The sequence below is a fragment of the Myxocyprinus asiaticus genome, chromosome 30 (assembly GCF_019703515.2).
Source record: "Myxocyprinus asiaticus isolate MX2 ecotype Aquarium Trade chromosome 30, UBuf_Myxa_2, whole genome shotgun sequence".
NCBI classification, from domain to species: domain Eukaryota; kingdom Metazoa; phylum Chordata; class Actinopteri; order Cypriniformes; family Catostomidae; genus Myxocyprinus; species Myxocyprinus asiaticus.
In genome coordinates this window covers 7811654-7839546 of record NC_059373.1, presented here as the reverse complement: position 1 = coordinate 7839546, position 27893 = coordinate 7811654, and the positions used below count along the sequence as shown (strand labels likewise).

Genomic DNA, 27893 nt, shown 5'->3' with positions numbered 1-27893 from the left:
GCTGGAAGTTGTGGTGATGGGGGTGTGGCCGAGCGACATCTGTGGAGAGTGATGTCAGGAGAGGAAGAGCGGTAAGGATTGACACCTGTGGGAAATTATCTCTAACAGCTGTTTGTGTTTGCAGTGAGAGCTGGAGAGGGATAAAAGGTTAATCCAGACCGCCGGAGGGCAGAGAGAGAGTGACGCACAAAGCTGTGTGTGTCTGTGTGTTCATTACTGCTGAAAAGCATTATTTTTGTGTGTGTATTTTGAAAAGTGTGGAGAATAAACGACCCACGTGTACTGTTAATCTGGCCCCCGCTTCCACCTAGTGCAAGAGATTTATCACAGAAGTATTTTGTTCTTCTGTCTATTTGTCTATAATATGTTATAAATTTAGTCACCTTGCTGTGTATGTAGTTGTGCTGATAGTTCTGTAGTGGTTGTCCATCTAGCAGGATCTGTCCCTGCTGAGGCTGATAGAATCTCTCCAGCAGACTCACACAGGTGCTCTTCCCCCCACCTGACATTCCCACTAGAGCAGTCATCTGACCCGGCTTCAACTCCAGAGAGAAGTTCTAAAAACAGAAGAAAAGGAAAGATAAATTCAGTAAATTATTTAACTTCATGTAAGACTGTTGGTCCTTCTTGATGTGAAAATACTAATGTATATTACTATGTGTAAACAGCATATTACACATTATACAGATACCTAATTTATTCAAATTTGAGATGTATGTGAACTGTCTGAGAAGCTAGTCAATGTTTACAAAGATCAAGAGAGATAAAGTTAGTGTCCCTCAGTCTAAGAGCTGTACCTTTAACACATTGTGGTTGGGTCTTCTGGGATAGGAGAAGGTGAGGTCCAGAAAGTTGACATGTCCCTTGAGAACATTGGGCTGCAGGTTGCCATCAGTACTGACTTCAGGCTTTCGGTCTAGGTACTCAAACACTTTACCAGCCGCACCCACTGAGTTCAGCATGTCTCCAAAGATATAGATCAAAGTCTGGAATTGAGATAAAGATTTTGCAGCTATTAAAATATCATAGTGCAGCTTCTAATAAGTTAAGAATAAGCATGTTTATTTATTTTTTTTATTTTTTATTAAATGTAATTGTTAGGGCTGCGGCTTTATGTGATGCATCTTTTCACAACACTTTACAGTGTGTCACCAGGGAAATCCATTCTTTTAAAAGTAGATACGTATTTTAAAAGTTGGTAGGTGGATAGTATGAGCATCGCCACAATTTTCAAAAATAGAATTAACTTTAAAACATGGAATGTTATGGAATATCACATAATTGGGATAAAAATATATTTTTACTGTCAAAAACATACAGAAACTGAAAGGGCTTCACATAGGATCTGTTCCAAAACTTAGTGAGCTGCCTCGCTGTCTTCCGCCTACAAAGGCAGCTGTCTTACATGGCAGCATCCTAACTGAAATGATGAATTGGTACACTCTTCATAGGTAGCAACTCCACGCAATTCTGGGTATTGCAAGTCATCTTTCCTACTTTCCTACTTCTCGGTTCACATGCGATCACTCACTACAAGTAATCTAATAAAATAATTTCAAATAAAACAATATGACAGAAACATATTAATACTGTGTAGTTATATAATTTGTATGTAATCTTCAACATTGTGTTTTGAATTGTGCTGTGAGGATCTAAATAAAAATACTTCAGTTTATAGATATAATGCAGTGTTGTTGAAAATGTACTGTTCTATTTTCATTTGATTAAAGTTTTAATGAATTCTAGCCTTTTAATGTTAAAACTGAATTAAACAGTCAAATATGGAATTCTGAAAAATAAAATGGAAAACATGGAAATTGTGAAAAATAAAACGGAATTTGAAGGGGGAAAAAGCCATAACAAACACCTTATCAATCTAAACCTAATGTTAAATATTTTCTCTACTCAAACAAGCAGAAACTCTTGTTGACTAATTCTTTTTTTATTTTATGCTCTATATCATAGACTTAAACATGTCATGATGTCAGAAATGTCATAGTCATAAACACACCACTTTTTGTGTACTTTTGGATAAGAAAACATCTGCAGAGAAAAGGAAAATAGGATTGGACATTTTTGGCCACCCCCTCTTTGGCTCTTGCCAATATCAAAGCGCAAGAAGCCTACATGTCATTTACTAACAAACAATATACAGTATAAACTTTTTGACTCAAGAGGATAGACAGAAACTTTAAGAAAAGAAAAAATAAACAAAGCAATACCCTAATGTTCCTGCCAAGGTCTGACTGATAGAGAATGAAGGAGACAAGATTCCCTGTGCTCATCTGTCCATATTGGATAAAGAGCCTCCCATAGTACAACATGGCCACCTTCATCCCCAATTCTGTCATCTGCAAACCAAACAAACACCGGCAATGAGAAAAGATCAATATCCATGCAGATCCATATCAACATGTAGAGATATTTTTCTTAAAATGTACTTTGAAGAAAAAAAAAAAACATAAATAGTTTGCACAATAAACCCATACTAACCCGTCTAACTAGCAGGTAAACTGCCCTGACTGTGTCCCGTCGGGTCTTTAGATTATGAGTGTTCATCAAGCGGACATTATAGCGTCGGGCTTCCCCCGGTTCTGTCCTGAAGCTCTTTACAGTCCTGATGCCTGAAACGGCCTCCCCAGCAGTTTCATTAGCATGTGCCATGGAGTCCTGAACTTCTTTTGACAGCCTCTAAAAAGGTCATAAAAACTTACACACTACTAAACAATGACAATATTGACTGACACCAAAACCAATTATTATTTCAAAATCGTCTTTCTATTTCTTGCTTTAGTCAGAGAGTCTGGGTTTCTCGGACCTCAAGCCCAGTCCTTTGCTCGAGCCTCTCCATTATGGACAGCACGCCAAATCCGTTTAACTTCATGTGCTCCAGGACTCTATGAACTAGTGAACTCGTGAACCCTAGATTAGGAACTATTGGTATACATCATGGTAGAGCCTGTTATGGCTTCATACCTGATAATGGGTGTCATATATGTTCTGCAGTAAGCCCGTCAGTGGTGTTTCCATCAACATCAGTAGTGTGAGCTTCCAAGACAGGCTCACCATCAGATAAAGCATGCCCACGGTCTTTATCATGGTCCGCAGAAGAACATTAACATTCAGTGCCACAGCCCGGCCCATCAGAGTGGTGTCTGTGGACAGTCTAGATGTGATATCACCTGAAAGACAGAACATTAAAGACAATGGTATCTCATAGACAAAGAATGGCAAACAAACATGAGGTCTGATGTTTGAATACACAGGACTACCTGTCTTGATGGTCTCAAAGAAGCCAATGTCTTGTCTGACAATGGACCCAAACAGTTGCACCTTGACTCTGCAAGTGAAGCTATTGATGGCACACATGAAGAGGCCTCCGCGACAACCTGCACTGAAAGAACTGGGCAAAAACTGTAAACATTAGGATACTGAATGGACATTTTTGTAATATAGCACATATGTTTTGCTGCACCAACCTTCCCAATGAGAATAATCCCATGAGAATGATAGCAGATCTAAAGTTATCCCACTGGTACTTGGAACCTAAAATGTCAATCACTTCTCCTGTGTACAGTGGGATGAACATCTCACCTGAAACACATAAGAAGGCAACATCTGACTTTACAATGCAGGTTTACAAACACTTGATATTATAAGTGAAGTAAATACAATGGACTACTCACAGAGGACAGCTAAAGCCAGGAAGACAAAAGCTCCACACAATAATATGTAGTCAGGTTTGTAGAAACGGATGACCCTCATGAAGAGAATTCTTGCCTTCTGTTTGCTCGCTTTGCCGTTACCTTCTCCGTTCGTGTCAGGCAAAGTAATTTCCCATAACAGACTAGCCAAAGCAGCAGCAACGGTACCGACAAGCCACATATTTAATTTATCTAGCCGATAGTTGCCAAAGATAGTCGAGCGTCCGGTTTCGTACACCGAACCGATTAAACAGTGGACTGCAATCCATCGCTTTATCAAGCGATCTGCGGCATCTTTACAGTAAAGGGATCCAGTGTACAGCAGTGTGCATCGCAGTCCAGATTCAGCCCATTGGCGTAACAGACTAAGGTCAAGATTACTTGGACGAGACTTAAACAAAGTTCCCCCGAGGTCCAGAATGTAAACGATGATTATGTCCACACATAATATACACGCGAACGCCAAAACCTTCCGCATGTTGCATATATAAATCAGTTAACACCGTAATGCGAAATAACCCACACACATAGCCTAGGCTACTATCAAAAAAATCATAAGATATTTTTGGTAGTTGTTTTTATTATTACGCTTTCTCCCGTCTTTCGCCCTTTTTTTAGACGAAGTCCTCTTAACTCTCTCTTATATTTTAAGGCAGGGTTAGTTCAGGACACTGATATTGGTTTTCTTTCACTTTCGATTTCGCGGGACTTGGGGGGTTTCCCTCCAAAACATAACAAAAATAACAGACGCATTTTACAACGTTGCCCTGCGCAACGTTCTAATTTGAACATTCAATCAATCAGTTCCAAATATTTTCAAATTTAGCTGGTCACCCAGACTGGTAGGCTGACTGGTTTTAGAGGGGTTTTGGACACTTTAGCTTGTCAGATCTCCCAGCTTGACCATCTTGAGTGACCATCTTGGGCTGGTTTTAGATTTATTTTATTTTTTCTAGCAGGTCTACCATTGGTTCCTATTTATTAAGGGAATAATTATAATACTTAAATCTTCAAAACAAATGAATATTCTGGGTTCAGTACAAGTTAAGCTCAGCAGCATTTGTGGTATAATGTTGCCTCGTCAACATTAAAAGCAAAAAAAAAAAAAAAAAAAAAAAAAAACGGAGGTTTCAGTGAGACTTACAATGGGAGTGAATGGGGCCAATTTTTGGAGGGTTTAGAGGCAGAACTGTGAACCTTATAATTTTATAAAAGCACTTGCAATCATTCTTCTGTTAAAACTTGTGTATTTTTGAGCTGTAAAGCTGTTTAAATCGTCATTTTTACAGTCGTTTTAGGGTTTATGTTGTTATGTTGTCATGGCAACTAAGTTGTAAAATTGGCTATAACTTTACTCAAAAAAGGTTAGTAAGTGATTTTATCACACTAAAATCATGTTAAGATTCATATTGTTTAAGTATTGCAGCTATAATTTTGAAAGTCAGTATTTTAACATTTAAGGATTGGCACCCATACACTTCCATTGTCAGTGCCTCACTGTAACCCAGATTTGTGCTTTTTTAAAGAAAAAGTGGGATATGTCCAAATAAATTTTTGTTGTAATTAGCATTATGCCAAAAATGCTGTCGATTGAGTCTAACTTGTACTGAATCCAGAATATTCTTTTTACTTGTTTTTTTAAATTTATTTATAAATCTATTTTAAATTTATAAATAAGTCTGTTTAATTTTCAACAATTTTATATATATATATATATATATATATATATATATATATATATATATATATATATATATATACATACATACTTTTAATATAGGTAAATACCTCATAGCCCAAAATGTATGCGTTGTTGTAATCATTGTTAAATAGTGTTTTGTGTGGCAGTTAAACAACTCTAATATTTCTATTAATTATTATAAAGCTGTGTGAAAGTGAATATAGCAGTTCACGTAGGGGTATGTGTGTTTGTATGTGTATGTGCACAACTGATACAATCAAATTTTCACAATTTGAATATGCTGTTGTCTTGCTATATAAAGTATAACGTTGGTATGTTAACATGCAACATCTTTTATTTAACAACAATGTCTTTTATTTTACTCATCAAAAAATTTGGGTAGTTCATTTCCTAAGACACATTTCTCTTCTGTTCCATCTTGGTCAATGGTGGCAACATAGGCAACACCTCCACTTGAGCCATCTCGACCCATTGCTAGAGTCAGTGCTAGAAAAGAGAGAGAGACAGTTTTAACATCTTACAGTTAGAGATTAAGAGAGTGGGCAAAGAATCCTTTAGAGTTATCTGAAATCCTGTCAATCTGGTTGGAATTCAGTGCTGATCTTCATCCATTTTACAGTAATTTATAAAACAGTTATAATCAATAATAAAGTATGAGAAGCAATGCTTCTAAGGGGTTGTCCAATTAAATAATCTTAGGGTTCCATCTCTCACCAAAGGAGTAAACCAAAATGAACAAGAAGACTTTTCACATTTATAATGGTGAAGTCAAAGTTTTGACCTGAGCTGAAATGTTGGAATAGCATCATCTGCACTGATCAGTGCAAGACAGTCCAAAATATGACTATAAAAGTCTGAAAATGTTTGATATTAAGCAACATTTGTCAAGACACTGCTGCTAAATATGGTGCCACCTTGTTTAATAAAGATTATTCAAATAAAACTCACAAAGTGTCTCTCATGACAATGTATGCATTGTTATAATACATTGAAGACAACTCTTACCATTTACGACAAACTCTTGGCTTTCTCTCTTTGTCATGTTTTTCCGGTACTCTGCATCCACAAAGCCATTAATGTAAAAACTCCCAGAGCCACCAATAGCAAAAGGCTGCCTCGACAGCAAACCATTAAGTGTCACATACACCTGTTTGGATATGGGAGAAATGGCCATGTATACAATATAATTATTATAATATATAACATGTGTAGGACTTGTACGAATCTGACTTTTATGACTATTGACTAAATGAATTTTATACTATACATTTTATTCACTAAATACTATATCTGCACTCAAACAAAATACCTTCACAAAATATTACCTGTCCTCCTCCTTTCCTGTCCCACCCTGCAACAATAAGATGTGCTGATAGTTCCTCTTTGTATTTGTATGAAATATTCTTCACCAGAGTAGCAGCAGAGCATACCAGTGGGTCATCTTCCACCTCAATACTGTACAGGTACATTATTTTGGTTTATTATACAACATATTTTTGAAATAATAGAAAATTATCTCCATATACAGTATATTGCCTTGACAGACATTATGTATTTTGCCTTTGACAGTTAAAATAATTATCAAGTAGGCACATGGCCTAATGACTACAAGATAATAGTGATACCTGTGCACATCCAGTTGGTAGTTGACTATCTCAGCAATGGTTTGAGCATCAGCTGCTGATCCAGACAAAGCACAGTAGATCTTATCATGGAGGGGAGAGAGTTTGTTCATCACCCGATTCACCACTGACTCCCTGAGAACAAAATTCCAGAGAAGCAGCATTTCAGCGTGTGTTTTGTAGAACAGTACAAAGTTGTCCTACTATTCAGTTATTCGGGTGTTTTAAATTCTCAGTGGAAAGTTTTGCACTAACTGCTAATTGATTGAATCTGTTGCATCTGTACGTAAACTACAGCATGATTTTCTCTTACCCCGCAGACACACGCGAATCAGAGCCAAGAACAACTCCACCGTCAAAGGTAACAGCGATGATGGTCGTCTATAATGGCAAAAATATCCAAACTATTCATTTAAAAGAAAAAGGAGGCCTGGTTATATTCATAAAGGAATATTCCAGGTTCAACAGAAGTTAAACTCAGTCGAAGCATATATAGTTATAATATTGATTAACACAAAAATAAATTTGACTTGTCCCTCCTTTTCTTTAAGAAAGAGCAAAAATGTAGGTTACAGCGAGGCACTTAAAATGGAAGTGAATGTGGCCAATTTTTGGAGCGTTTAAAGGCAGAAATGTTAAGTTTATAATTTTATAAAAGCACTTACATTAATTCTTCTGTTAAAACTTGTGTATTATTTGATATCTTTACGCAGAAATGGTAAGTGATTTTAAGTCTTTTTTTTACTATAAATGTTCACTTTCACTTTCACATTCTTCTTTTATTTTGGGAGATTCTCATTCCTCATGCATTTCGCCACTTACTGGGCAAGGAGGAGAATTTATAGTTAAAAAAGGAAAAGAAAAAAAGGGATAAATATTGATCTGTTTGTCAACCACACATATATATCATCATATTGCTTCTGAAGTCATGGATATAACCACTGGAGTTGTATAGTTTACTTTTATGCTGCTTTTATGTGCTTTTTGGAGCTTTAAAGTTCTGGACACTCTTCACTTACATTAAATGAACCAACAGAGCTGAGATATTTTCCTAAAATTCTTCGTTTGTGTTCAGCAGAAGAAAGAAAGTCATACACATCTGGGATGGCATGAGGGTGAGTAAATGATGAGTTTTGGTTACACTATTCCTTTAAGGGTTGGCCTCATACACTTTAATTGTAAGTGGCTCACTGCAACCTCGATTTTCTTCTTCTTTATTAAGAAAATTAGGGACAAGTCGAAATTTATTTTTGTGGTGATCAACATTATGCATTCAATGCTGTCAACTGAGATTAACTTGTATTGAATATTCAATTCTTTCAGCAAGGATGCTTTAACAATGTACATCCTTGTTAAATCTTGCTTGCAGGAGAAAGTTCCGATCAGAATCGATATCGCAGACACAGTAAAACAACATTACAGTTTAAACTTTGAAACTCGTTTGACTCAAACTAACCCCAAGTTTGCATGCAGTGTGAAATAAACATCACGTTTAAATCTTTTAAGGTCATGAGATGATAACTCACCCCGGTTTTGACTTCCTCAGATAGCCATCCTGGTTCTGCAAACGCTTCCTCCATGTTGAATAGATAGACACGACTACCTGTGCGAACCTGTCTGCGCTTGACACCAAAAGAGACTCGATAGCGCACCTCAAATGAAGCGCTTGCTAGTATGTGCAATTTAATTCAATCGCTTACGAGAACCATTTGATTTGGCCTCGTACTGTCTGGTCTGCAGTATTTGAGGCCCCTACATTATTCCTCCATTTTCTGAGTATTACAGAAAGTGAAACAAATGTAACATTTCATTGTTCTCACTCTAAGCCTATATTAAAGTGTTGCCATTTCAGCTACCTTATCAAAAAGTCTGATCCATTCTATAGTTCTATTAATTTAAATGTGGCCCTTTCGCAGTAATGCCAATGCATGTGAATTTTTTTTTTGTTTTTTTTTTTTGCTCACTGTGGAGGTGAGTGCGTGGTCGAGCGCCCGTCTGGGGAGAGAGAGAGAGCGAGCGAGCTGTAAGGACATCCACCTGAGATGAATTGTGACTAATTGTACCATCTATATGTTCACAGTGAGAGTCGGGGGAGATAAAAAAATGATGGCCAGTTCACAGAGTGAGGAGAGAGACAGACAGACCAGAGTCTTCATAACTGACCCCTGAGAGAAAGTCTTGTGTTGTGCGAAGCTGAAAAGCCGTCTTATGTTTTGAGTGAAGCTGTACAGCGATCTCTGGTTATTTGTGATTAAAACTCACGTGAACTGTGGAAACCGCTTCCCGCTTCCTTCTTTATCTGCCTAACATGAACTTTTGTTACACTGGTGCCAAAACCCAGGATAAGGAGAAAGGTACGCTGCTATGGAGTCGTCTTCGCCACTGGAGGAAATGTTTTGATCCGTCATCATCATCCACAGGAGCAACACCAGACCCTCATGGATCTACGGGCGGAGCAGCAACAGCGCTTCGAGGCGCTCCTTCGAGGCCAAGAGGAGGACCGACGGGCTTTGCGGAGATTGGGAGTTTGCACGTCGCGACCCTGGCAGCAGCGAACCCCCAAGTGACGCTGGTGAATATGGGGGCGCAAGATGAGCCGGAGGCCTTTTTGGAGCTCTTCGAGTGCATGGCCCAAGCTCTGGAATGGCCACGGGTGCAATGGGCAGTCCACCTCCTACCGCTGCTGACTGGGGAGGCCCAACTCGCGGCCCAACAACTCCTGGTCGACAACCTCCTGCGGTACCCTGAGCTGAAGAAAGCCATCCTGCAGCAGGTCGGCCACAGTCCTGAAGAGCATCGCCGGTGGTTCCGAACCCTGACGCTGAGCGAAGTCGGCCACCCGTTTGCCTTCGTTCAACAGCTCTGTGACACCTGCCAGTGGTGGGTGCTGGCCGAGGAGCCCAGTGACGTCGGGGGCGTCATCGATCTCGTGGTACTGGAACAATTCATCTCCAAACTACCAAAAGGAACTGAGGAGTGGGTCCAGTGCCACCGACCGTCGTCACTGGATGAAGCAGTGCAGTTGGCGGAGGACCATTTAGCGGCATACCCGGGGGCCGGTGAGCCTCTCTCTTTCTCTCTCCTTGTCTTCCCTCCCCCTCCCTTCCTTTCCGACCCATCCCGTTCCCCTGGAAAAGGTGGAACAGTCCCCCAAGACCAGGATGGTCCTGTAATACAGTGGGACGGTGTGGGGTGTGCAATGTGCTGATGGGGGAGGCGGAGCCAGGGCCGTCTATGTCAGCTCCACATCAGGATGATGTAAGGGAGGCTTCCCCAGCCCTTAGAGGAATTCCCGCAGGGATTTCCCTCTGGAGCAGACACAAGACTAGACTCTTAAGCACGCGTTAGACCAAGTGAAAGTAATTGATGGTCAGTGCCTTCAGCCTTGCATTGCACTCACATATCCGTATTTCTCAATTATAAATGATCGGTTGAATCGAGTGACGCAGGACGCTCAGACAAAAGAGGATACAACCCAGTTGTTAGTACCAAGGAGCCGTTGGGAAATGTTGTTCCAGGCGGCTCATCATAGTCCAATGGCGGGTCATTTGGGACGGGAAAACACTAAACCGTCTCGCAGGGATGTTAGCTGGTGATGTGCGACATGCCGCGAATGTCAGCTGGTGAATCTGCTGGTCACTCCAAAAGCGCCATTGCGCCCTCTTCCATTGATCGAGGTTCCCTTTGACAGAGTTGGTATGGATCTCGTCGGGCCATTAGAACAGTCAGCACATGGGCATCGCTTTGTTTTGGTTCTGGTGGACTACACAATGCGATACCTGGAAGCAGTGCCTCTTCGCAACATCTCAGCACGTAGGTTTGAGGAGGCACTCTTCAGAATAATCTCCCGAGTGGGGATTCCGAAAGAAATCCTCACTGACCAGGGAACTACTTTCATGTCACGTACACTACGTGAGCTGTACGAATTATTAGGTATTAAATTGATTTGGACAAGTGTGTACCATCCACAAACGGATGGCTTGGTCGAAGGATTTAATAAGACCTTAAAAAATATGATATTTTTGTGAACGAAGATGCTCGGAATTGGGATAGGTGGATCGAACCCGTTATTTTCAGTACGAGAGGTCCCACAAGCCTCCATGGGGTTTTCTCCATTTTAATTATTATATGGGCATAAGCCCCATGGCGTGTTAGATGTCATGAAGGAAAACTAGGAGGAGGGACCTTCACAAAGCAAAAATGAAATTCAATACGTTCTTGACCTGAGAGCAAATCTCCACACACTGGGGCGACTATCACAGGAGAATTTGCTACAAGCATAAGAACGTCAGTCCCGGCTGTATAACGGGGAGCTCGGCTATGGGAATTTGCACCAGGAGATAAAGCACTTGTATTTCTGCCCACATCGAGCTCTAAATTACTCGCAAAGTGGCAAGGCCCTTTGAGGTCATACAGCGAGTTGGGGAAGTCGATTATGAAGTAGAGCGTATGGATAGGGGTGGGGCTTGTCAAATTTACCACCTCAACCTACTAAAACCATGGAGAGAGGCGGTCCCTGTATCCCTGGCGACGGTAGTTCCCCTGGCCTGAGTTGGGTGGTGGGGGTATGTGGAGGTGAGGGCGTGGTCAAGTGCCTGTCTGGGGAGAAAGAGAGCAGTAAGGACATCCACCTGAGATGAACTGTGACTAATTACCATCTCTATGTTCACAGTGAGAGTTGGGGGAGATGAAAGACGGCCAGTTCACAGAGAGAGGAGAGAGACAGACAGACCAGAGTCTTTGTGTCTGACCCCTGAGAAAGAGTCTTGTGTTGTGTGAAGCTGAAAAGTGGACTGTTTATTTGAGTGATGCTGAAATGCCGTCACTTATGTTTTAAGTGAATCTGTACAGCGATTGCTAGTTATTTGTGAATAAAACAGACTCACATGAACTGTGGAAACCGGTTCCTGCTTCCTCCTTTATCTGCCCAACCTGAACCTTTTTTACATTCACATATTCTTTACTGAAGTCCATGATATAGATTTAAGGATGACGTTAAAGGTACACAAATAAATAGATGGGCAATGACCCTTCATAGTGTCACAGTCAGACAATGAGGAAAGGACATCAAGTCAGATCATTTAAGATGTTGACTGTCTTTGTGAACATATAAAAATTGAAGTTCAGTATGGAAAATTCTTTCTGTAAAGAAAATGGAGTAATCTCAAACTGACAAAATATTCAACTGACAAATATGCAAAATAAGTACGTAGAGGGAAAATCACACTGTACAACATGACACTTTTGTATATTTATTAGGAATAACGAAATGTGTGTTGAAAGTAAGATTTTAATGTCTCAAAATACTTAAATCTGCACACATTTAAGCACAAATTAGTGATATTTGGAAAAGCTGTCCAGTTGGGTTATCCTATTCATCATGGAACTTGGGCAGTTTATTTCCAGGAACAACAATATGCTCGACTCCTGCTTCAGTTATCACAACCAGGTGAACCACGCCACCACTAACATTGTCCCGACCCATAGCCAGAGCCAAAGCTGTGGAGATAGAGACATAATTTATCATTTTTTCATAAATGTCTTGGAACTTCCATTTATAAGATCCAGTTTCCCCCCAGTTCTACTGTACCATTTGTGGCAAACTGTGTAGCTTCTTCTAAGCTCATGTCAGGTTTGAATTTGGCATCTACATAACCGTAGATATACGTGCTGCCAGATCCACCAATGGTGAAAGGCAAATTTAGCAGCATTCCTCCCAAAGCCACTGTGTATATCTGTGCAAAGACAAAAGTTTACAAAAGAGAGTGCCACTCAAGTGCACACTAGAAATTTGTATAACATTGGATTCAGTAGAGAATAAAACCATGCTGATTTTCTTAAAGGGATAGTTCATTCAAAAATGAAAATTCTTTCATCATTTCCTCACCCGTGTGCCGTTTCAAACTCATACGAGTTTCTTCTGCAGAACAAAAAGATATTTTGATAATTGTTTGAGTTTTTTTTTTTTTTGTCCATACAATACAAGTCTATATAGTCTAAAATGTTTAAACTCCAAAAAGGACATAAAGGCAGCATGAAGTTTATCCGTACGACTTGAGGTGTTTAATCCATGTCTTCTGAAGCGATACGATTGCTTTAGGGGAAAGCAGATTAAAATATATGTCCTTATTCTGAATAAATCTTGACATCCACAGTCTCCTTTGTGTGTTCATGAGATCTCGTTCACGCAGCTACTCACGCTTGACACGTGCGGTACACAAACCAGACACGGTGTTGCCAGTTCACGGTTTTCATGTCCAATTAGGCTATTTTGAAAATGCAGACACGTGTTAAAATAATAGTCGTGGGTTGGGGGTATTTTTTAAATGTACTGTGTCGTTAACATGTGCTGTGTCAACAAGTTGATGGTAAACACTAAAAATGTTGGACCCCATTGACTTACGTTGTATGGAAACAAACACCTCATACGTTATTCAAAATATTTTTGTTAGTCTTCTGCAGAAGAAATCAAGTCATATGAGTCTGAGATGGCATGAGAGGGAAAAATTTTTGGGTGATCCCTCTAACATTACTGTGATAGAGAAAAATGACAACAATATTACAGAAAATTAAAGGATAATGATATTATACATTACATATTTAATTATATTGTTTAAGGATGGACTTCTACAGAACTTTGAGAGTATGTGAGAGTCACATGTGACTTTGATGCTGAACTATACACCATGTTTAAACCATTGCACTTTATTTGACCTTTGTGCCCAGCAGCGCATTACCTGGGGTCCTTTTTTCCTATCCCAACCCGCTGTGATGAAGCCTGCCTGCAAGTCCTCCTTATTGCTATAGCAAAGTTCCCTCATAATTGATGCTGCAGCTTTCACCAATGGAGGAGACTCCATCTGAATACTACAGAAACAGAGAGAGCAACAGATTGAGATGACATTTTACAGCCACAGACAATGATTCACCTACTGTACCTTAGTTTTTCTTTTGCCTATTGTATTGGACACTAGAGAAATGTGACACATGCTACAGAAATATAAAAGACCTGTGGAATGACAGCTGAAATTTGGCCATTTTGGTAACAGCTTGTGCATCTGCCAGTGATCCAGCTATGCAGCAGAATATTCTATCATGCACCTGGATCAGCTTGTTGATCGTTTTTGATGAAACATAGGACCTGTAAGTAAAGGTTATAGTGTTAGAAAATGTGCAAAAGTGTGCAGGAGAATAAACAATTGTATTGTAAAATACTCACTCTCCCATTGAAGCTCTGGAGTCAGACCCAATGATAACTCCTCCATTGAACTTAACAGCAAGAATGGTGGTCTAACCAATAAAGAATTGTAATAAAAAACGTCATCATTGTATGCAATTGACTAGTTTAGCCTTTATGATGGTACCAACAACAAGCCACATTCTTCAGAAGCATATGCATTCCTTTATTAATATTTGTGCAAAGAATGCGTGAGCTAAGTGGAATTTCTGTGTCATAATAGATTAGAGCCATGGTCTTAAGACGTCTATTAACAGAAACAAGTATTCAGAAATTATACATTTAAATAACAAAATAAATCCACGTCATACTCGTCTGATGAAAGTGAAAGTATCTTTGCACTTCGTGTTACTTAGTAAAACTGCATATTCACCATCACACTCAGACAGGCAGTAATATATTGAAGCGAACATATAATAGGCTATATTAAACTTACAAAAATCTCTCAGACAAAAAAAGAAACATCACCACCTGCCTAATCGCAGACGCGTTCACGTCAGTTACCCAAACAAACGACACTCAACGACGAAAGGTGATCTTGAAAATGTTCAGTGCATAATAAGCATATTAAATACTTACACCTGTGCTGACACCTTTAATTTTGGAGTGTGACTGATGCCTTTCCATTATTAAATCTCAACATAGAAATTTCGGATGAACGTCTCTCGGGCACGAGTCTCTCTACTATGGATTTGCGCGTTCACATGAAATTGCTCACGCGCATTTCAATGAGAACAGTTCCTCGGTGGATGGCATTGGGTTTTGGACATGGCTCTTTCTTCCGTCTTCGAGCCTCCTCTGTCGGGATTTAACTTCGAAAATTCCACAAGGTAATTGAGAAATAGGCTATACGCAGTTATGTAATGATAATACTGTGCGTAAAATGTAGAAATGTATTCTTGCAAGCCATAACCATTGGCCTCAAGCTGGCTGAACAAAAGTGAAAGTATACAGTTCAGACTTCATTCAGGTATTTAAAAATAAAACGTACAATCCTGTTGTTGTATCTAATTAGAGGAACAACTTTTGTAAACCTTGGTGAAATTGTTCTGTCATAACCTGCTAAATTCTTTATAAACTCCTATATTTCCTTTCAGAAATATTGTACTGGAGAATGGGTTAGAGGAGGGGAAAATCAAGGCACCAAAACCCATGAAAACAGGTACCACCATTGCTGGGGTGGTTTATAAGGTAACCAGAAAATATATGCAAAGCATAATAATATGTCTTATATTGGATATTGCTTGTAACTCAAACAACTATTCAATGTGTGTGTGTGTGTGTGTAGGATGGTGTAGTTTTGGGAGCAGACACAAGAGCCACCTCCGATGAAGTTGTTGCAGACAAAAAGTGTGCTAAGATACACTACATTGCACCTAATATATAGTAAGTAACAGTTGGGATTAAAGGGATAGTTCACGCAAAAATGAAAATTCTCTCATCATTTACTCACCCTCATGCCATCCCAGATGTGTGTGACTTTCTGTCTTCTGCTGAACACAAACGAAGATTTTTAGAAGAATATCTCAGCTCTGTAGGTCCTCACAATGCAAGTGAATGGTGACCAACATTTAAAAGCTCCAAAAAGCACATAAAGGCAGCATAAAAGGAATCCATACAACTCCAGTGGTTTAATCAATGTCTTCTGTAGCTAATCACTTTTTGGGTGAGAACAGACAAAAAATGTAACTCCTTTTTCACAATGAATCTTGACATCAGATTCAAGCATCTCCTTGGCAATCAAGATTTCAAGCTCGATTACACTTCCCAGTGCCATCTAGCAATCTGCGCATGTGTCTAACACTAGGAAGTGTAATCGAGCTTGAAATCATGATGTACCTAGAGACTGCAATGCTAAGATGTACAGGGATAAAGGAGGTTTGGTCTGTTCTCATCTAAAATTGTTTGGATTGCTTCAGAAGACATGGATTAAACCACTGGACTCACATGGATGCTGTTTTTAAGTGCTTGTTGGAGCTTAAAAATTTTGGTCACCATTTACTTGTATTGTGAGGGCCTACAGAGCTGAAATATTCTTCTAAAATACTTTGTTTGTGGTCTGCAGAAGAAGAAAGTCATACACATCTGGGATGGCATGACGGTGAGTAAATGATGAGAGAATTTTCATTTTTGGGTGAACTAACCCTTTAAAGATCCTTTGTTCCTGTTAAATAAAATACATTGTATTTTTTCTGTGAATTTTTTACTTTGAAGCAAATGTCATTTCAGAACTTAAGAAAATAAGCCAAGAAATATGTTGTACTTTGTGTAAGTTGTTGTGGAGCCGGAACAGCAGCAGACACAGAGAAGACGACAGATATGTTGTCATCAAACCTCACCATATTCTCCATGAACAGTGGCAGGAACCCAAGACTCATCATGGCAGTAAACATTCTACAAGACATGCTCTTCAGGTGTGTTTGTGAGGGATGAGATTCATAAAGTCTGATATTTTGTTTGAATACATAGAATGCAACCATGACATATCAGTTCTCAAGACCTCTACTTACTGCAAACTTCCTACTTTTCTATCTGTGCTGTATAAATATCTTTATTTGTCATATTGTTTGAATGTGTATGTTTGTACCACAGAAGTTAGACAGAAATGTGTTCGTCTATATGTGATGTGACTCTCTAAAAAATCAACATGCTCTTGTAATGTTAATATTAAAATTTAATTACTTGTGCTCTCATTTCTCAGGTATCGAGGTATGATTGGCGCTAATCTAATTTTAGGGGGAGTCGACTGCACTGGCAGTCACCTGTACAAAGTTGGCCCTTATGGGAGCATGGACAAGGTGCCATATCTAGCCATGGGTATGTATGTGCCACCAAATGATGATCTTGATAAAGCATATTGATAAGGAATTTGCTAACTGAGATAAATATATGCATTTCACAACAGTTCACAATGTGTTGTTGCTCGTATGTCAACAGTTCTTAAGTGAACATGATACAACCATGTTTCTCTATTTTTACTCAGGATCTGGTGATCTAGCTGCTATGGGAATACTGGAGGACAGATTCAAAGTAAATATGGATGTAAGTTGCTCTTTTGTTGAACTTGCTTAATTTTAATATTTCTATTGTGAAAATGATTGTACTATAGCATCTCTTCAGCATAAAAGTACTTAGATATCTACAAAATTACTCAGTCACATGCAGCAGCATCCTTATCCAGATCTGATACTTTCTATTACTATTATCATTCATTCTGCCTATAGCTGGAGGAGGCCAAAGCACTGGTAAGTGATGCCATCCATGCAGGCATCATGAGTGACCTGGGTTCAGGCAACAACATAGACCTGTGTGTGATTACAAAAGAAGGGGTGGACTATATCAGGCCTCACAAAGAGTCTCCATATAATTATAAGAGGTAATACAACCATGCTTGGTAAAGTTACATAAAGTAACACAACCAGCTATTTAGTCACCCTCATGTTGTTCCAAACCCAGATTTCTTTTTTCTTCCATGGAACAGAAAAGGGGATTTTAGGCAGAATGTTAGCCTCATGTGTTAGGTAGTATCTTTTTTTTTTCCCTCTCCATACAATGAATGTTAATGGCAGCTGAGGCTAACATTCTGTTTAACATCTCTTTTTTCAATGGAAAGAAAGTAATTTAGTTTGTAACAACATGAGGGTAAATGATGACAACATTTTTATTTTTGGGTGAACTATCACTTTAAATTTGCAGAATGCCTAATATAAGCAATATATTGATCTCTCTGTCTTTATCTTGCAGACAAGCAAAGTATAAATATAAGACAGGCACAACCCCAGTTTTATCTAAAACAGTGACTCAACTGGAGCTGGAGTTGGTGCATGAGACGGTTCAGATGATGGAAACAGCAGGATCCAGTTGAGCCATGAAATACATTTTGATGTCATAATGTTGTCTTGAAGAGTGATCTTTTCAACGAAATACTGTTTTGACATAACAAATATGTCTTGATGTTAACTCAGATTTTTCTGTAAATGACTTTTTATGTCTCTTGAAGATCATAATCTATAATTCCATGACTGGTAGTGCTAAGTGCAGAGAGCATAAAGTGCAACATCAATAAAATACAATCAATAAAATCTTACAATTTCCAATGTACAGATTTTTTTATATTAACACAAATAAGTCTTAACTTAGATACAAGAACAGAACCTGGTAAAAATACAAAAAATACAATTGAATGTTGAAACATTTTAGGCTATAAGCAATTTGTATTATTATTATTACATTTTAAAGACTTACATATCAGTTGGATTTATTAATGATTGAAAATGGGCAGAATTGCTTTACAAAACTACTAAAGCAGTCAAACAACTTTAACCCTTTAATCCCAGTGACATTTTGACCAGACTGTATTAGTTGCAATTTTGACCAGAATGTCTCGATTTTATGTGAACATTTTAACATGGGTGTCGCAAATAGTCACATGACCAGAGCTATTCAGTTCCGTTGTGCCCCTCTGAAAGATGATGTCTGTGTAAAAGCTGCATCAAAGGAAGCAAGTAAAATCTGTCATAATGCAACAGCCATGTTTGCCACATATAATGTTTAAAGGGTCTATCATTGATTTATTAATAAGAGAAATCATGCTCACAGGACAAATAAGCATGTAAGTGGTCACAACTGTGACAGGTGAGAAAATTCAGAGCCTCATTTTTCAATAAGCAACTGATTGACTCCCATTATAAAATGTGATTTTCAAAGTATTGTTACAATAAATAAAAGAAGGTAAAATGGAAAAGAATGCAGTTATCCTTTTGTTTATTGTGTCCTTTTTCATCACAATTGCAAGGTAAGAAATATAACAGTGCATTATGTTACTTATTGTTTGCAGTTTCCTTTTGAGTATTATTAAGAACAGTGCAAAATTTAAATGAGTTACAAGTGAGAGAGAGAGAGAGAGAGAGAGAGAAGTAGCTAAATGTCAAGTAGGAGACAATTATACAACAGATTGCTGGTTGTCACAGGATAATCAATAATAATAAAAATAAAAAAACTTGATAGTAAGGTTCAGATCATTTAGAGAAACACCAAATAATATTACAGTATTTTGTTAAGCAGTTTAATGCATTAATGCATTAGCGCCATAGTAGGCTAATACTTCTTTGCATAAGGGTGTGTCGTACAGTAGCCCACGTTTCCTTATAAATATGACACCTGGCTGTAACCTGCATCGCACAAGTTTACCTACACACCGATGATGCTGAGAGACATGGGTTACCATTGGTCCACAGACAGTGTAGAGCGTTTTCCTCAAATAAAACCAACAAAATTATCCGTTTAATCTCAAATAATCTCAAATAACATATACAAAAGGTTTATAGAATAAATTAATTTACAGATGTTATAAGTTAAATGTTTATATCTTTAATTAATGCATTCTTCACAGAGTGCTCGTAATCGAAACTATTTTAACAGCTTCTCTAAACCTTTCGGTTTCGAGATCATTGTCTTCCGTGGAGAGATCGTATTTCCTTCATGTAAAAAAAGTCCGCATTTTTACTTTTACTGTTTTAATTATTTTTATTAATTGTACTCGCTTGATAAAGAGAATGGCTCTCCTGGATGTCAGTGGATTTAAACATAATTCCGCACTACAGTTTGGTTTTAAGCAAACGCACCTTCTCGGCCGGTCGAATCACTATAGTTTTGGGGCAAAATGTCAAGAATTCGCGGTACCAGTCGGAGTTGATGTAAGTAACTTTATTATCGATGTTAATAAAGTAATCCTTAATCCAGCTGACCAAAATAAGATATGCATTAGCATTTTATTTCCTACTTTTGCGTATGTTAGAAGTACTGTACACTAATGGTAAATGGATTTGCGAGTCATGGGACAGAAACATTAGCAGGTGTATTTCATTATGGGACAAGTTCATTCCACTTGGTCATGTTATGTCAACCACATAGCTATGTTTTTTCACCCGTCCCCTATATATTAGCAGTCATAGAACACATAACAGATAATTTTCAGCTTTATCATTTCTAATAAAATGATATGGGAAGTATGTGTGTCTTGCAGGCCCCAGATTGTTTCCCAAATAGCACATGTACCTCTTTGAGATGTCTGTTTTTAGATCTTTTCATCTGGAAAGCATCAGAATCTAATTAACATCTGCTAAACATCTTAAAAAGATCAGATTTACAAACACTCTAAATCATAAACGTCTCAAAGTCATCTGCTGAATGTCTTATTAACATCCGAGAGGAAACATCTTTTAGACGTATTGCAGATGAGCAAACAACCTGAAAAAAATATGTCTTCTAGATGTAAACACACACATCAAATAGACGTCTGGGAGATGTAGCTGTGCTATCAGGGTTAGCTTATTGAGACATGGGAGGCAGGGTCTCAACAATGCATAGTAACAAGCAAACATTCAATCAAACAATATATAAGATGTCCTGTAATATACATATTCTGTGTTCCCATCAGCCCTCTAAGTTTCTGAAATCATGTAGCTGTGAGGATGGCGTTTCCATAGATCTGAATCATGGCACCACAACACTGGCATTTAAGTTCCGCCATGGAGTCATTGTGGCCGTTGACTCCAGAGCATCAGCTGGCAAATACATTGGTAAATACAACCTACAGCTTTCTATGTGCAATCTTTTGCCTTATTCAAAGGAAAACTGATCTTTCAGCAATATTGTATACATGGTATGTATTTCAAATTTATGGGATTCTGTCGTGCAAACAACTGCATTCAGGTTAAAAGACAATAATCAAAGACCATTTCAAACTGAATTTGTCTGATATAATCATCATTTTTTCTCCCAATGTGTTTTAGCATCAAAGGAGGCCAACAAAGTGATTGAGATCAACCCTTACCTGCTGGGCACCATGTCGGGCAGCGCTGCAGACTGTCAGTACTGGGAGAGATTGCTGGCTAAAGAGTGCAGGTCTGTCTCAACATGTATCTGAAAGGGATGAAGTTACAACCTCATGCTTGTGTTTAGATGTGTCAGGAAATGTATTCAGTCAAGTACCATTAGAAGTACTGCCTTAAAAATTCTTGTGAATACAATCTATTAGGAGCATTGTTGAAAATGTAGGAAGAAGGCATGTTATCCTATGTTTTTTCTTATTCTCATTTCAAATACTTATACATGTATGTAAGGGGGTTAGAGGGAAAGGAGGAGGCGAGAACCGGCTTGAGAATATAAATAATAGTTTAATGCACAACTTAACAAAAAACACACAAACATAACCACACACAGGGCAGCTGCCTGTAATTCTCTCTCTCTCGAACTGTCGTCCCCGGCTGCCTTTTCCCTCGCGCGCCCCATCAGGCTGATTGGGGACCGGGCGTCCATCATTCCAGCCCGGCCCCGCCCTCCTCGGCTCTACACTCCTCCCGGTGTTGCCTCAGGCCGGGGAGCCCCCGGCATGATGTACATCCCCCCCTTCCTCTCCGGGGGGGGGGCATACCTTGTGCCCCGACTGCCGGCGGGTCATCCCCGCCTTCCTTGACTTGGGAGGAGACAGGAGGGGAAAAACAACAACAACAAAAAACAACAAAATAGGCAAGGGAAAGGCCAACACGGAGTGACAGAGAGAGAGAGAGGAGAGAGAGAAAAAGAAACTCACTCACCGGTTCTCTGATGCGCTGTCGCGTGGTCCTCGATCACTCCTCCACCCTCTCAGGCGGACGGCAGCCGCTCCTCTCCGGGCGGACCGGAGTCAGACCTCCAACCCCCAGCGGACAGAACGCCCCTCCGCGTTCCCGGCATCCCATGGGGACACTCCTCCGCCCCTGGCAGTGGCTTTACCACTCCAGGCGGTCGGGGAGTCGCTTCCCTCCTCCCCCCGTGGACGGCGGTCTTCTCTCAACCCCTCTGCATTTCTGGGGCATGGCAGGGCACTCCTCCGCCTCTGGCAGCGGCTCCATCGCTCCAAGCGGTCGAGGAGTCCAGTCCCCATGCGCCTCGCGGACGGCGGCCGTTCCCCGCGTCCGGGTGGTCGGGCTACTCCGTCCCCCGGCAGATGGCAGCAGCGCACCCCTGGGTGGACGGCAGTGTCGAGGACTCTGCGACGGGCATCCCACATCCTTCCTGGGTTTCGGCACCAGTGTAAGGGGGTTAGAGGGAAAGGAGGAGGCGAGAACTGGCTTGAGAATATAAATAATAGTTTAATGAACAACTTAACCAAAAACACAAACATAACCACACACAGGGCAGCTGCCTGTAATTCTCTCTCTCTCGAACTGTCGTCCCCGGCCGCCTTTATCCCTCGCGCGCCCCATCAGGCTGATTGGGGACTGGCCATGCGTCATTCCAGCCCGGCCCCGCCCTCCTCGGCTCTATAATGTATAAAAAGAAAAAAAGAAAAAAAAAAGAAATCTAAATATTGCTTATACAATTAATGACACAGTGGCCCAAGAATATTTCCACCATCACTATGTGATTTTATCTCTACAAATTCAGGTGTGCAGGAGCCAATTCTGTTCTTCTGATCCTTTACATTTGTTTTGGTTTGTCATGCCAAACAGTATGAAATGTTTCAGGCTATCATGTCACTGTTTGAACCTCTTTTAATGTGTTAATATGTACCTATGTGTGTGTTTTTACAAACAGACTTTATAAATTACGTAACAAGCAGAGGATCTCAGTGTCTGCAGCCTCTAAGCTGCTGTCTAACATGATGCTGGGATACAGAGGCATGGGCCTCTCTATGGGGAGCATGATCTGTGGCTGGGACAAACAGGTAAAGTTTGTGTGTGCATCTTTTCTTTTTTGGCTAATTCGCACTATTTCAGTGTACTCTTAACCTTTAATTATTTTGTAATATTTTTATTAAGATCTGGTGTCTCATAATCTTTATGTGTAATGATTATGCAATCTTCTTTCACATACCTTACACTATATACTTTTATACACACCATACACTTTTATTCAAACCCTTTTTTCCCACATCAGGGTCCAGGCCTGTACTATGTCGATGACAATGGCACCCGTCTATCTGGGCGGATGTTTTCCACTGGCTGTGGGAACAGTTATGCATATGGTGTGGTGGATAGCGGTTATCGTGAGGATATGAGTGTGGAGGAGGCGTATGAGCTGGGCCGTCGTGGCATTGCACATGCCACACACAGAGATGCCTACTCTGGTGGCGTGGTCAACCGTAAGTACCAGCAGTACCTGATTTTTTAGAATTCTATAAATCACATTTATCTTAAGTCTAAAAACCTTTATTCATAGCACTTTTAGTATCAGACAATATCCTTTTCAAAACTGAAGTAATGGAACTGGTTTTCACTCTTTAGAAAATCTGTCCCAAAAAGTTAATTTTTTTATTTGTTAATGTACAAGTTGTTGTATGTGTGTGTATGTGCTAATTACGTTTTTTTTTTTTTTACAATTCTTTTAGTTTATCACATGCAGGAGGATGGCTGGATTAAGGTGTGTAAGGAGGATGTGTCAGAGTTAATCCACCAGTATAAGAAGGGAATGTTCTAATCATTCTGTACACATTCTCTCCAAATAGTGCAAACTCACTGTTTTATTACTGTATTTAACATAGTAAAACAATAAACTGTTCAAAAAACGAAGACTTTTTTGGCGCATACGTTGTTATATATTTAAATAATATTTCCTGTCACTCTTTTATTCATTTAAGAAATTATGGACTCTTATGCCAATGTTTATTTCCCAGGACAAATGAAGCCCCTGTATTTGTTTTGTCCTCAATCCACCCAATTTAGTACTAATTGGGTCATTTTCTGGAAAAAAAAAAAAAAAAGTGCCTTTTGTGCCATAAAATTTTAGGACATTTTAAATGAGAAAATAATAATAATAATAATAATACACACACACACACACACACACATATAGTATAATTTTATTTGAAAAGGTTACTGCTAAACTGTCAAGAAATCATATTTTCTCATATGACCAAAGTACCAGGGCCATAACCACCATGTAACTGCAGGATGGAAGCTCCTAAACCATGGAACAACTTATGAATGTCCAGTTTTAAATATATTTTTCAATTTAAACATTAAAAAGACATAATAAAGACATGATATTCTTATCTACACAATTTTTATCTACATGATATTCTTATCTTCTTTCATTTTGAAATTCTGTAGGAAAAAGAGTAATGCTCAGCTAGTCATTGGCCAATGGTAATATGATGCACCACAGGTTGCTAGATAGAATTGAGTGTAGCAGGTGATGTATCAAATCACATTTGTTTTATGTGGTGACTAGGTCAAATACAGCTCAACAGATCAAATAATTTACATAAATTACTGTAAATTATTTAGTAAAAGACAATAGGAGTCATCTAATGGCTTTTAAGGTTGAATCATTTATTTTATTGCCAGAATATCATGCACATCTTTTCATATTGTTAAATCTTATTTTAATTGATTTGCTAAACTTAACTAGGCACCATATAATGAAATGAGCACAACTATTGTTTCCTCTTCCCTTCTCATCAAAAATGGGAAACTTAAAGACCAACCAATGCTATCGCTATAGCTATTTGGATCTGTAATTATATTGCTTTCTTCATAGCACACTAAATTAACGTTCTGCGATAGCTAGAACCACCACAATCACAGTTATAGATTTTTATTTGAGATTTTGTAATTGCAAAATATCAATTGAATCAGTTAAATCAAGGATTCATGACAATTCAGTGAGAACCTATATGCAAAAACATGTTACTGAATTTAGACTTGGTAACCTCAAATAAAATATTTTACTGTACTGTTCAGGTACTCATGTAAATGTTTTATAGTACAGCATATTTAAGGATAAATTTTTATTCTGCAGGATCCTACAGCTTACCATCCAAGTAAGAAAATATACAGACAGAAAAGCCCATGAATCCCATACAAAGGAATAAATTGCAAAGCCTAAAACACATTTTAAAGTTTATTTAAATGGCATTACATAAAAAGTTTTATCTTCTTAAACTGAAAGTCAGACTTGACAAAAAAAAAAAAAAAAAAAACACCCACATACATGGTGTACAAATCAATAATTTGTATATATTCTTTTCTTCTGTCACTATAGTGACATACAAATTTCGAAATGAACAATTTAGAAAACTAAAGAAAACCAATATACTAAAAGAAAGTGTAAATCATTAGATGTATTTAAATGTACAGTATTGTCCAATTTAATTAATACTGAACCAAAAAGCAAATCAGTCTTATTACAGAAAAAAAATAAATAAATAAATAAAATAGGCAAGTATCAGAAGTAGAACAGTAAATGATGAGCAGTGCACTGATAACAGTCTGTATACGTATATGAAGTGAGAGTCCATGATAGGCCACACTCACAAACATCAGACAGGGGAAACAGATCGTTGGAGATGCTGGAGAGGAACTTTGTAGACCTCGCTAGAGGACAGGTTAGCAGCAGGTAAGTGAATCTGTATTCCATGGGGAGACTAGACCTCGATGAAGTGGCCGGGTGAGTATTTGTGGAGGGAATGTGATTGAGTGCTGGACTGGGATCAGGTGTGAGCAATTAGTAATTCAGGGAGAGAGAGCGGAGTGTGGAGTGAGAGAGGGAGCCTGGTGAATCAGTGACACACGCACCTGATGTCTCATATTCCTGTAAAATATATAAAGTACTACATTTAGGTCATTTTACATGACAGACAATTGCACTGGTGTATAATAATCACACACTTACACATTTGGATCTGCCTGAGCTGAAGTGAATCAAAACATTGCTATACAGATTTACTGTAGATATAAGAACATTCTGATATAAACCATATCAGTGCCCAATAAAATAACTTTACATTGATGTTATTGATACATATACTTCAAATGGTCATTAAGAGGAACTTACCGCTGACAAGTTTGAAGTCTGAAAAACAACCAGAGATATGGACTATATGTTCAGCATATTTCCCCAATCAACAAAAAACTAACAGTATCCAAACTAAGTCTACAATCAGAGCAGCACAAAAATGTGAGAAACATTGTAAGGTTAGTATAATAGACTAAAAAAAAACATCCCTAACTCTAAAACCTAACCCTAACTAGTGTCTGTCCTCACCTTTCTTCTTCCGATACACCATATAACCAATGCCAACAATGACAGTCAATAGAATTACAGCAGCAACAACACCAACAATGATGCCAGTAGGAAGAGAATTTCCTGTTTAATCAGAAGAATACAACAAATTATTCGAAGAACCTGACAATGTTAGAAACCGGAACTGAAGAAAAGGCAAAAAAACAAAAAAATTCTGATTGTGATGTCTATGTTCTGAATAGCATATTTACAACTACTGTATATACTGTAAGAACAATATTAATATGTATTGTAAGAACATATACAGTTAGCATGAGCAAAACCAAATAATGATTTTCATAAACATTTCATGGTTTCGTTGTAGGAGCCAAATTATGTTACTTTGTGCTTTAATGTTTGTTTTGTGATTGTGGCAGGGCAAGGTGTTTATACATATACCGGATGGTTTCTTTAGATTAAAAAACACAATCTTATTTCAGTAATTTAAATTAGTATTTTTTTGTAAACATCCTTGTTCTAAAATTGTTTGACTGTTTTCAATGAAAAAACATCATTTGGATTAATTTAATGAGACAAAACCCATTCCCAGTCAGCAGAACACTAAAAAAAAAAACTTTAAAAAATTAACCATTTCATTCATGGTCCACTCATCTAATCACTCTTACCATTGTTTGTCCTGATCTCATTGATGATGTCTGTAACATGTTCTTTAGTGTCGTGTCTTGGACTCTTACATTGAATTGTAGTTTTGGTTTCTTGTCTTAGTTATGTTCCTGATTTCTTCATTGTCATGTGACTGTCATGTGACCCTTTTGTTTCACCATGTTTATTAGTCCTGTCTTCTCATTGGTTTATGTTCATGAATCTTGTTATCTTGTTATTAGTTCTGGTCTGTAATTGGATGTCTTGTTATCTTGTTAACCCCTGTCTGTATTTATAGCCCTCATGTTCCTTTGTCCTTCATTGGTTATTGTTTGTAGTCAGGTCTTAGTCCTGGTGCAAACTGTATGATTTTGGCCACGATTCTGCTGACAGAATTTTGGCAATCCTTAAGGTTTTCTGTTGTTGTAGGGCAAAGTCGGCAGTCTTACAGTGTTCAGTGTGACCTTTTCACCAATGGCCAATTAATAGCCTTTGTGATGATCTTTAGCCTCTGAAGTTCTGGCAGTGTCAGAAATGTAGCATTGCAGCTGTATAGTGTGACTGCTATTAGGATGGCCAGATGAGACAGTCCACTCCTCTTGCAACCCATTTCACTAGGAAAGAAACCTGCTCTGCATCTGCACCATAGCAACATTTGTGCCTAGTTATCACTCTACTCAAGCTGTTTCAATGTTTTTCTTTTCATTTTATATAAGAATATTTAATAAGCTGAAAACACTTGGAGAAAAGTGTAACACTTTTGCAATATGAGAGCATTATTCCCTGAATTAAGTACAGAGCTTGCAAAATGAAAATAAAGAAATTATTGCATCGGACCACGGTGTAATACAGAAGCGGAACGTGTGTCTGTACGTGGGGGTGCACGGTCTCGTGCCGCTCTTGTAGCCTATACTCTACCAGGGTCTGCAAATGACTAGAGCAAAGCATAACAAACTTTAAATATTTTTGAACAGGTA

General features: G+C 38.7%; 6 protein-coding genes and 1 long non-coding RNA gene across 8 annotated transcripts in view; 3 read left to right on the top strand and 4 right to left on the bottom strand.

Moving 5' to 3' along the window:
* LOC127421083 (antigen peptide transporter 2-like) overlaps positions 1-4664 on the bottom strand; it is a 214152-nt gene extending 209488 nt beyond the window's left edge. The window contains exons 1-8 of the mRNA XM_051663830.1: positions 3687-4664; positions 3480-3594; positions 3273-3403; positions 2977-3182; positions 2494-2691; positions 2223-2351; positions 798-986; positions 384-557 (exon numbers count right to left, since the gene is read on the bottom strand). Coding sequence (XP_051519790.1) covers positions 384-557; positions 798-986; positions 2223-2351; positions 2494-2691; positions 2977-3182; positions 3273-3403; positions 3480-3594; positions 3687-4182 — 1638 coding nt within the window. The 5' untranslated portion in view covers positions 4183-4664. The remainder of the gene's footprint in view (positions 1-383; positions 558-797; positions 987-2222; positions 2352-2493; positions 2692-2976; positions 3183-3272; positions 3404-3479; positions 3595-3686) is intronic.
* An 867-nt stretch (positions 4665-5531) lies between these two features.
* Positions 5532-8968, bottom strand: LOC127421108 (proteasome subunit beta type-9-like). The gene is made up of 6 exons (XM_051663877.1): positions 8555-8968; positions 7342-7409; positions 7032-7163; positions 6732-6861; positions 6412-6553; positions 5532-5892 (listed from the first exon to the last, which is right to left on the bottom strand). The coding sequence occupies exons 1-6, from the start codon at positions 8606-8608 to the stop codon at positions 5765-5767; spliced, it is 654 nt and encodes a 217-aa protein (XP_051519837.1). The 5' UTR covers positions 8609-8968; the 3' UTR covers positions 5532-5764.
* Positions 8969-9166: 198 nt separating this feature from the next.
* On the top strand, positions 9167-12132 carry LOC127421099 (uncharacterized). 2 transcript variants are annotated; one of them, XR_007893929.1, is made up of 2 exons: positions 9167-10961; positions 11701-12132. XR_007893929.1 is itself a non-coding variant. In XM_051663867.1 (2 exons), exons 1-2 carry the CDS (start codon positions 9337-9339, stop codon positions 11805-11807), a joined length of 858 nt encoding a protein of 285 aa, XP_051519827.1. In that variant the 5' UTR covers positions 9167-9336; the 3' UTR covers positions 11808-12132. The 2 variants fall into 2 exon arrangements, 1 of the variants encoding a protein (XP_051519827.1); XM_051663867.1 differs by having other exon boundaries at positions 9167-10087.
* A 134-nt stretch (positions 12133-12266) lies between these two features.
* On the bottom strand, positions 12267-15000 carry LOC127421106 (proteasome subunit beta type-6-B like protein-like). Its single transcript, XM_051663874.1, has 6 exons — positions 14845-15000; positions 14248-14318; positions 14038-14169; positions 13766-13895; positions 12619-12763; positions 12267-12527 (listed from the first exon to the last, which is right to left on the bottom strand). Exons 1-6 carry the CDS (start codon positions 14890-14892, stop codon positions 12400-12402), a joined length of 654 nt encoding a protein of 217 aa, XP_051519834.1. The 5' UTR covers positions 14893-15000; the 3' UTR covers positions 12267-12399.
* On the top strand, positions 14959-18363 carry LOC127421101 (proteasome subunit beta type-7-like). Its single transcript, XM_051663868.1, has 8 exons — positions 14959-15095; positions 15363-15456; positions 15554-15651; positions 16539-16679; positions 16967-17082; positions 17249-17307; positions 17490-17641; positions 18010-18363. Exons 1-8 carry the CDS (start codon positions 15034-15036, stop codon positions 18128-18130), a joined length of 843 nt encoding a protein of 280 aa, XP_051519828.1. The 5' UTR covers positions 14959-15033; the 3' UTR covers positions 18131-18363.
* A 1144-nt stretch (positions 18364-19507) lies between these two features.
* On the top strand, positions 19508-23819 carry LOC127421103 (proteasome subunit beta type-8-like). The gene is made up of 6 exons (XM_051663870.1): positions 19508-19961; positions 20705-20846; positions 21060-21171; positions 22846-22975; positions 23188-23392; positions 23639-23819. Exons 1-6 carry the CDS (start codon positions 19821-19823, stop codon positions 23725-23727), a joined length of 819 nt encoding a protein of 272 aa, XP_051519830.1. The 5' UTR covers positions 19508-19820; the 3' UTR covers positions 23728-23819.
* A 1569-nt stretch (positions 23820-25388) lies between these two features.
* LOC127421117 (uncharacterized) lies at positions 25389-26398 on the bottom strand. The gene is made up of 3 exons (XR_007893935.1): positions 26296-26398; positions 26086-26103; positions 25389-25842 (listed from the first exon to the last, which is right to left on the bottom strand). It is a non-coding gene; the product is annotated as an uncharacterized LOC127421117 (long non-coding RNA).
* Positions 26399-27893: the final 1495 nt, after the last annotated feature.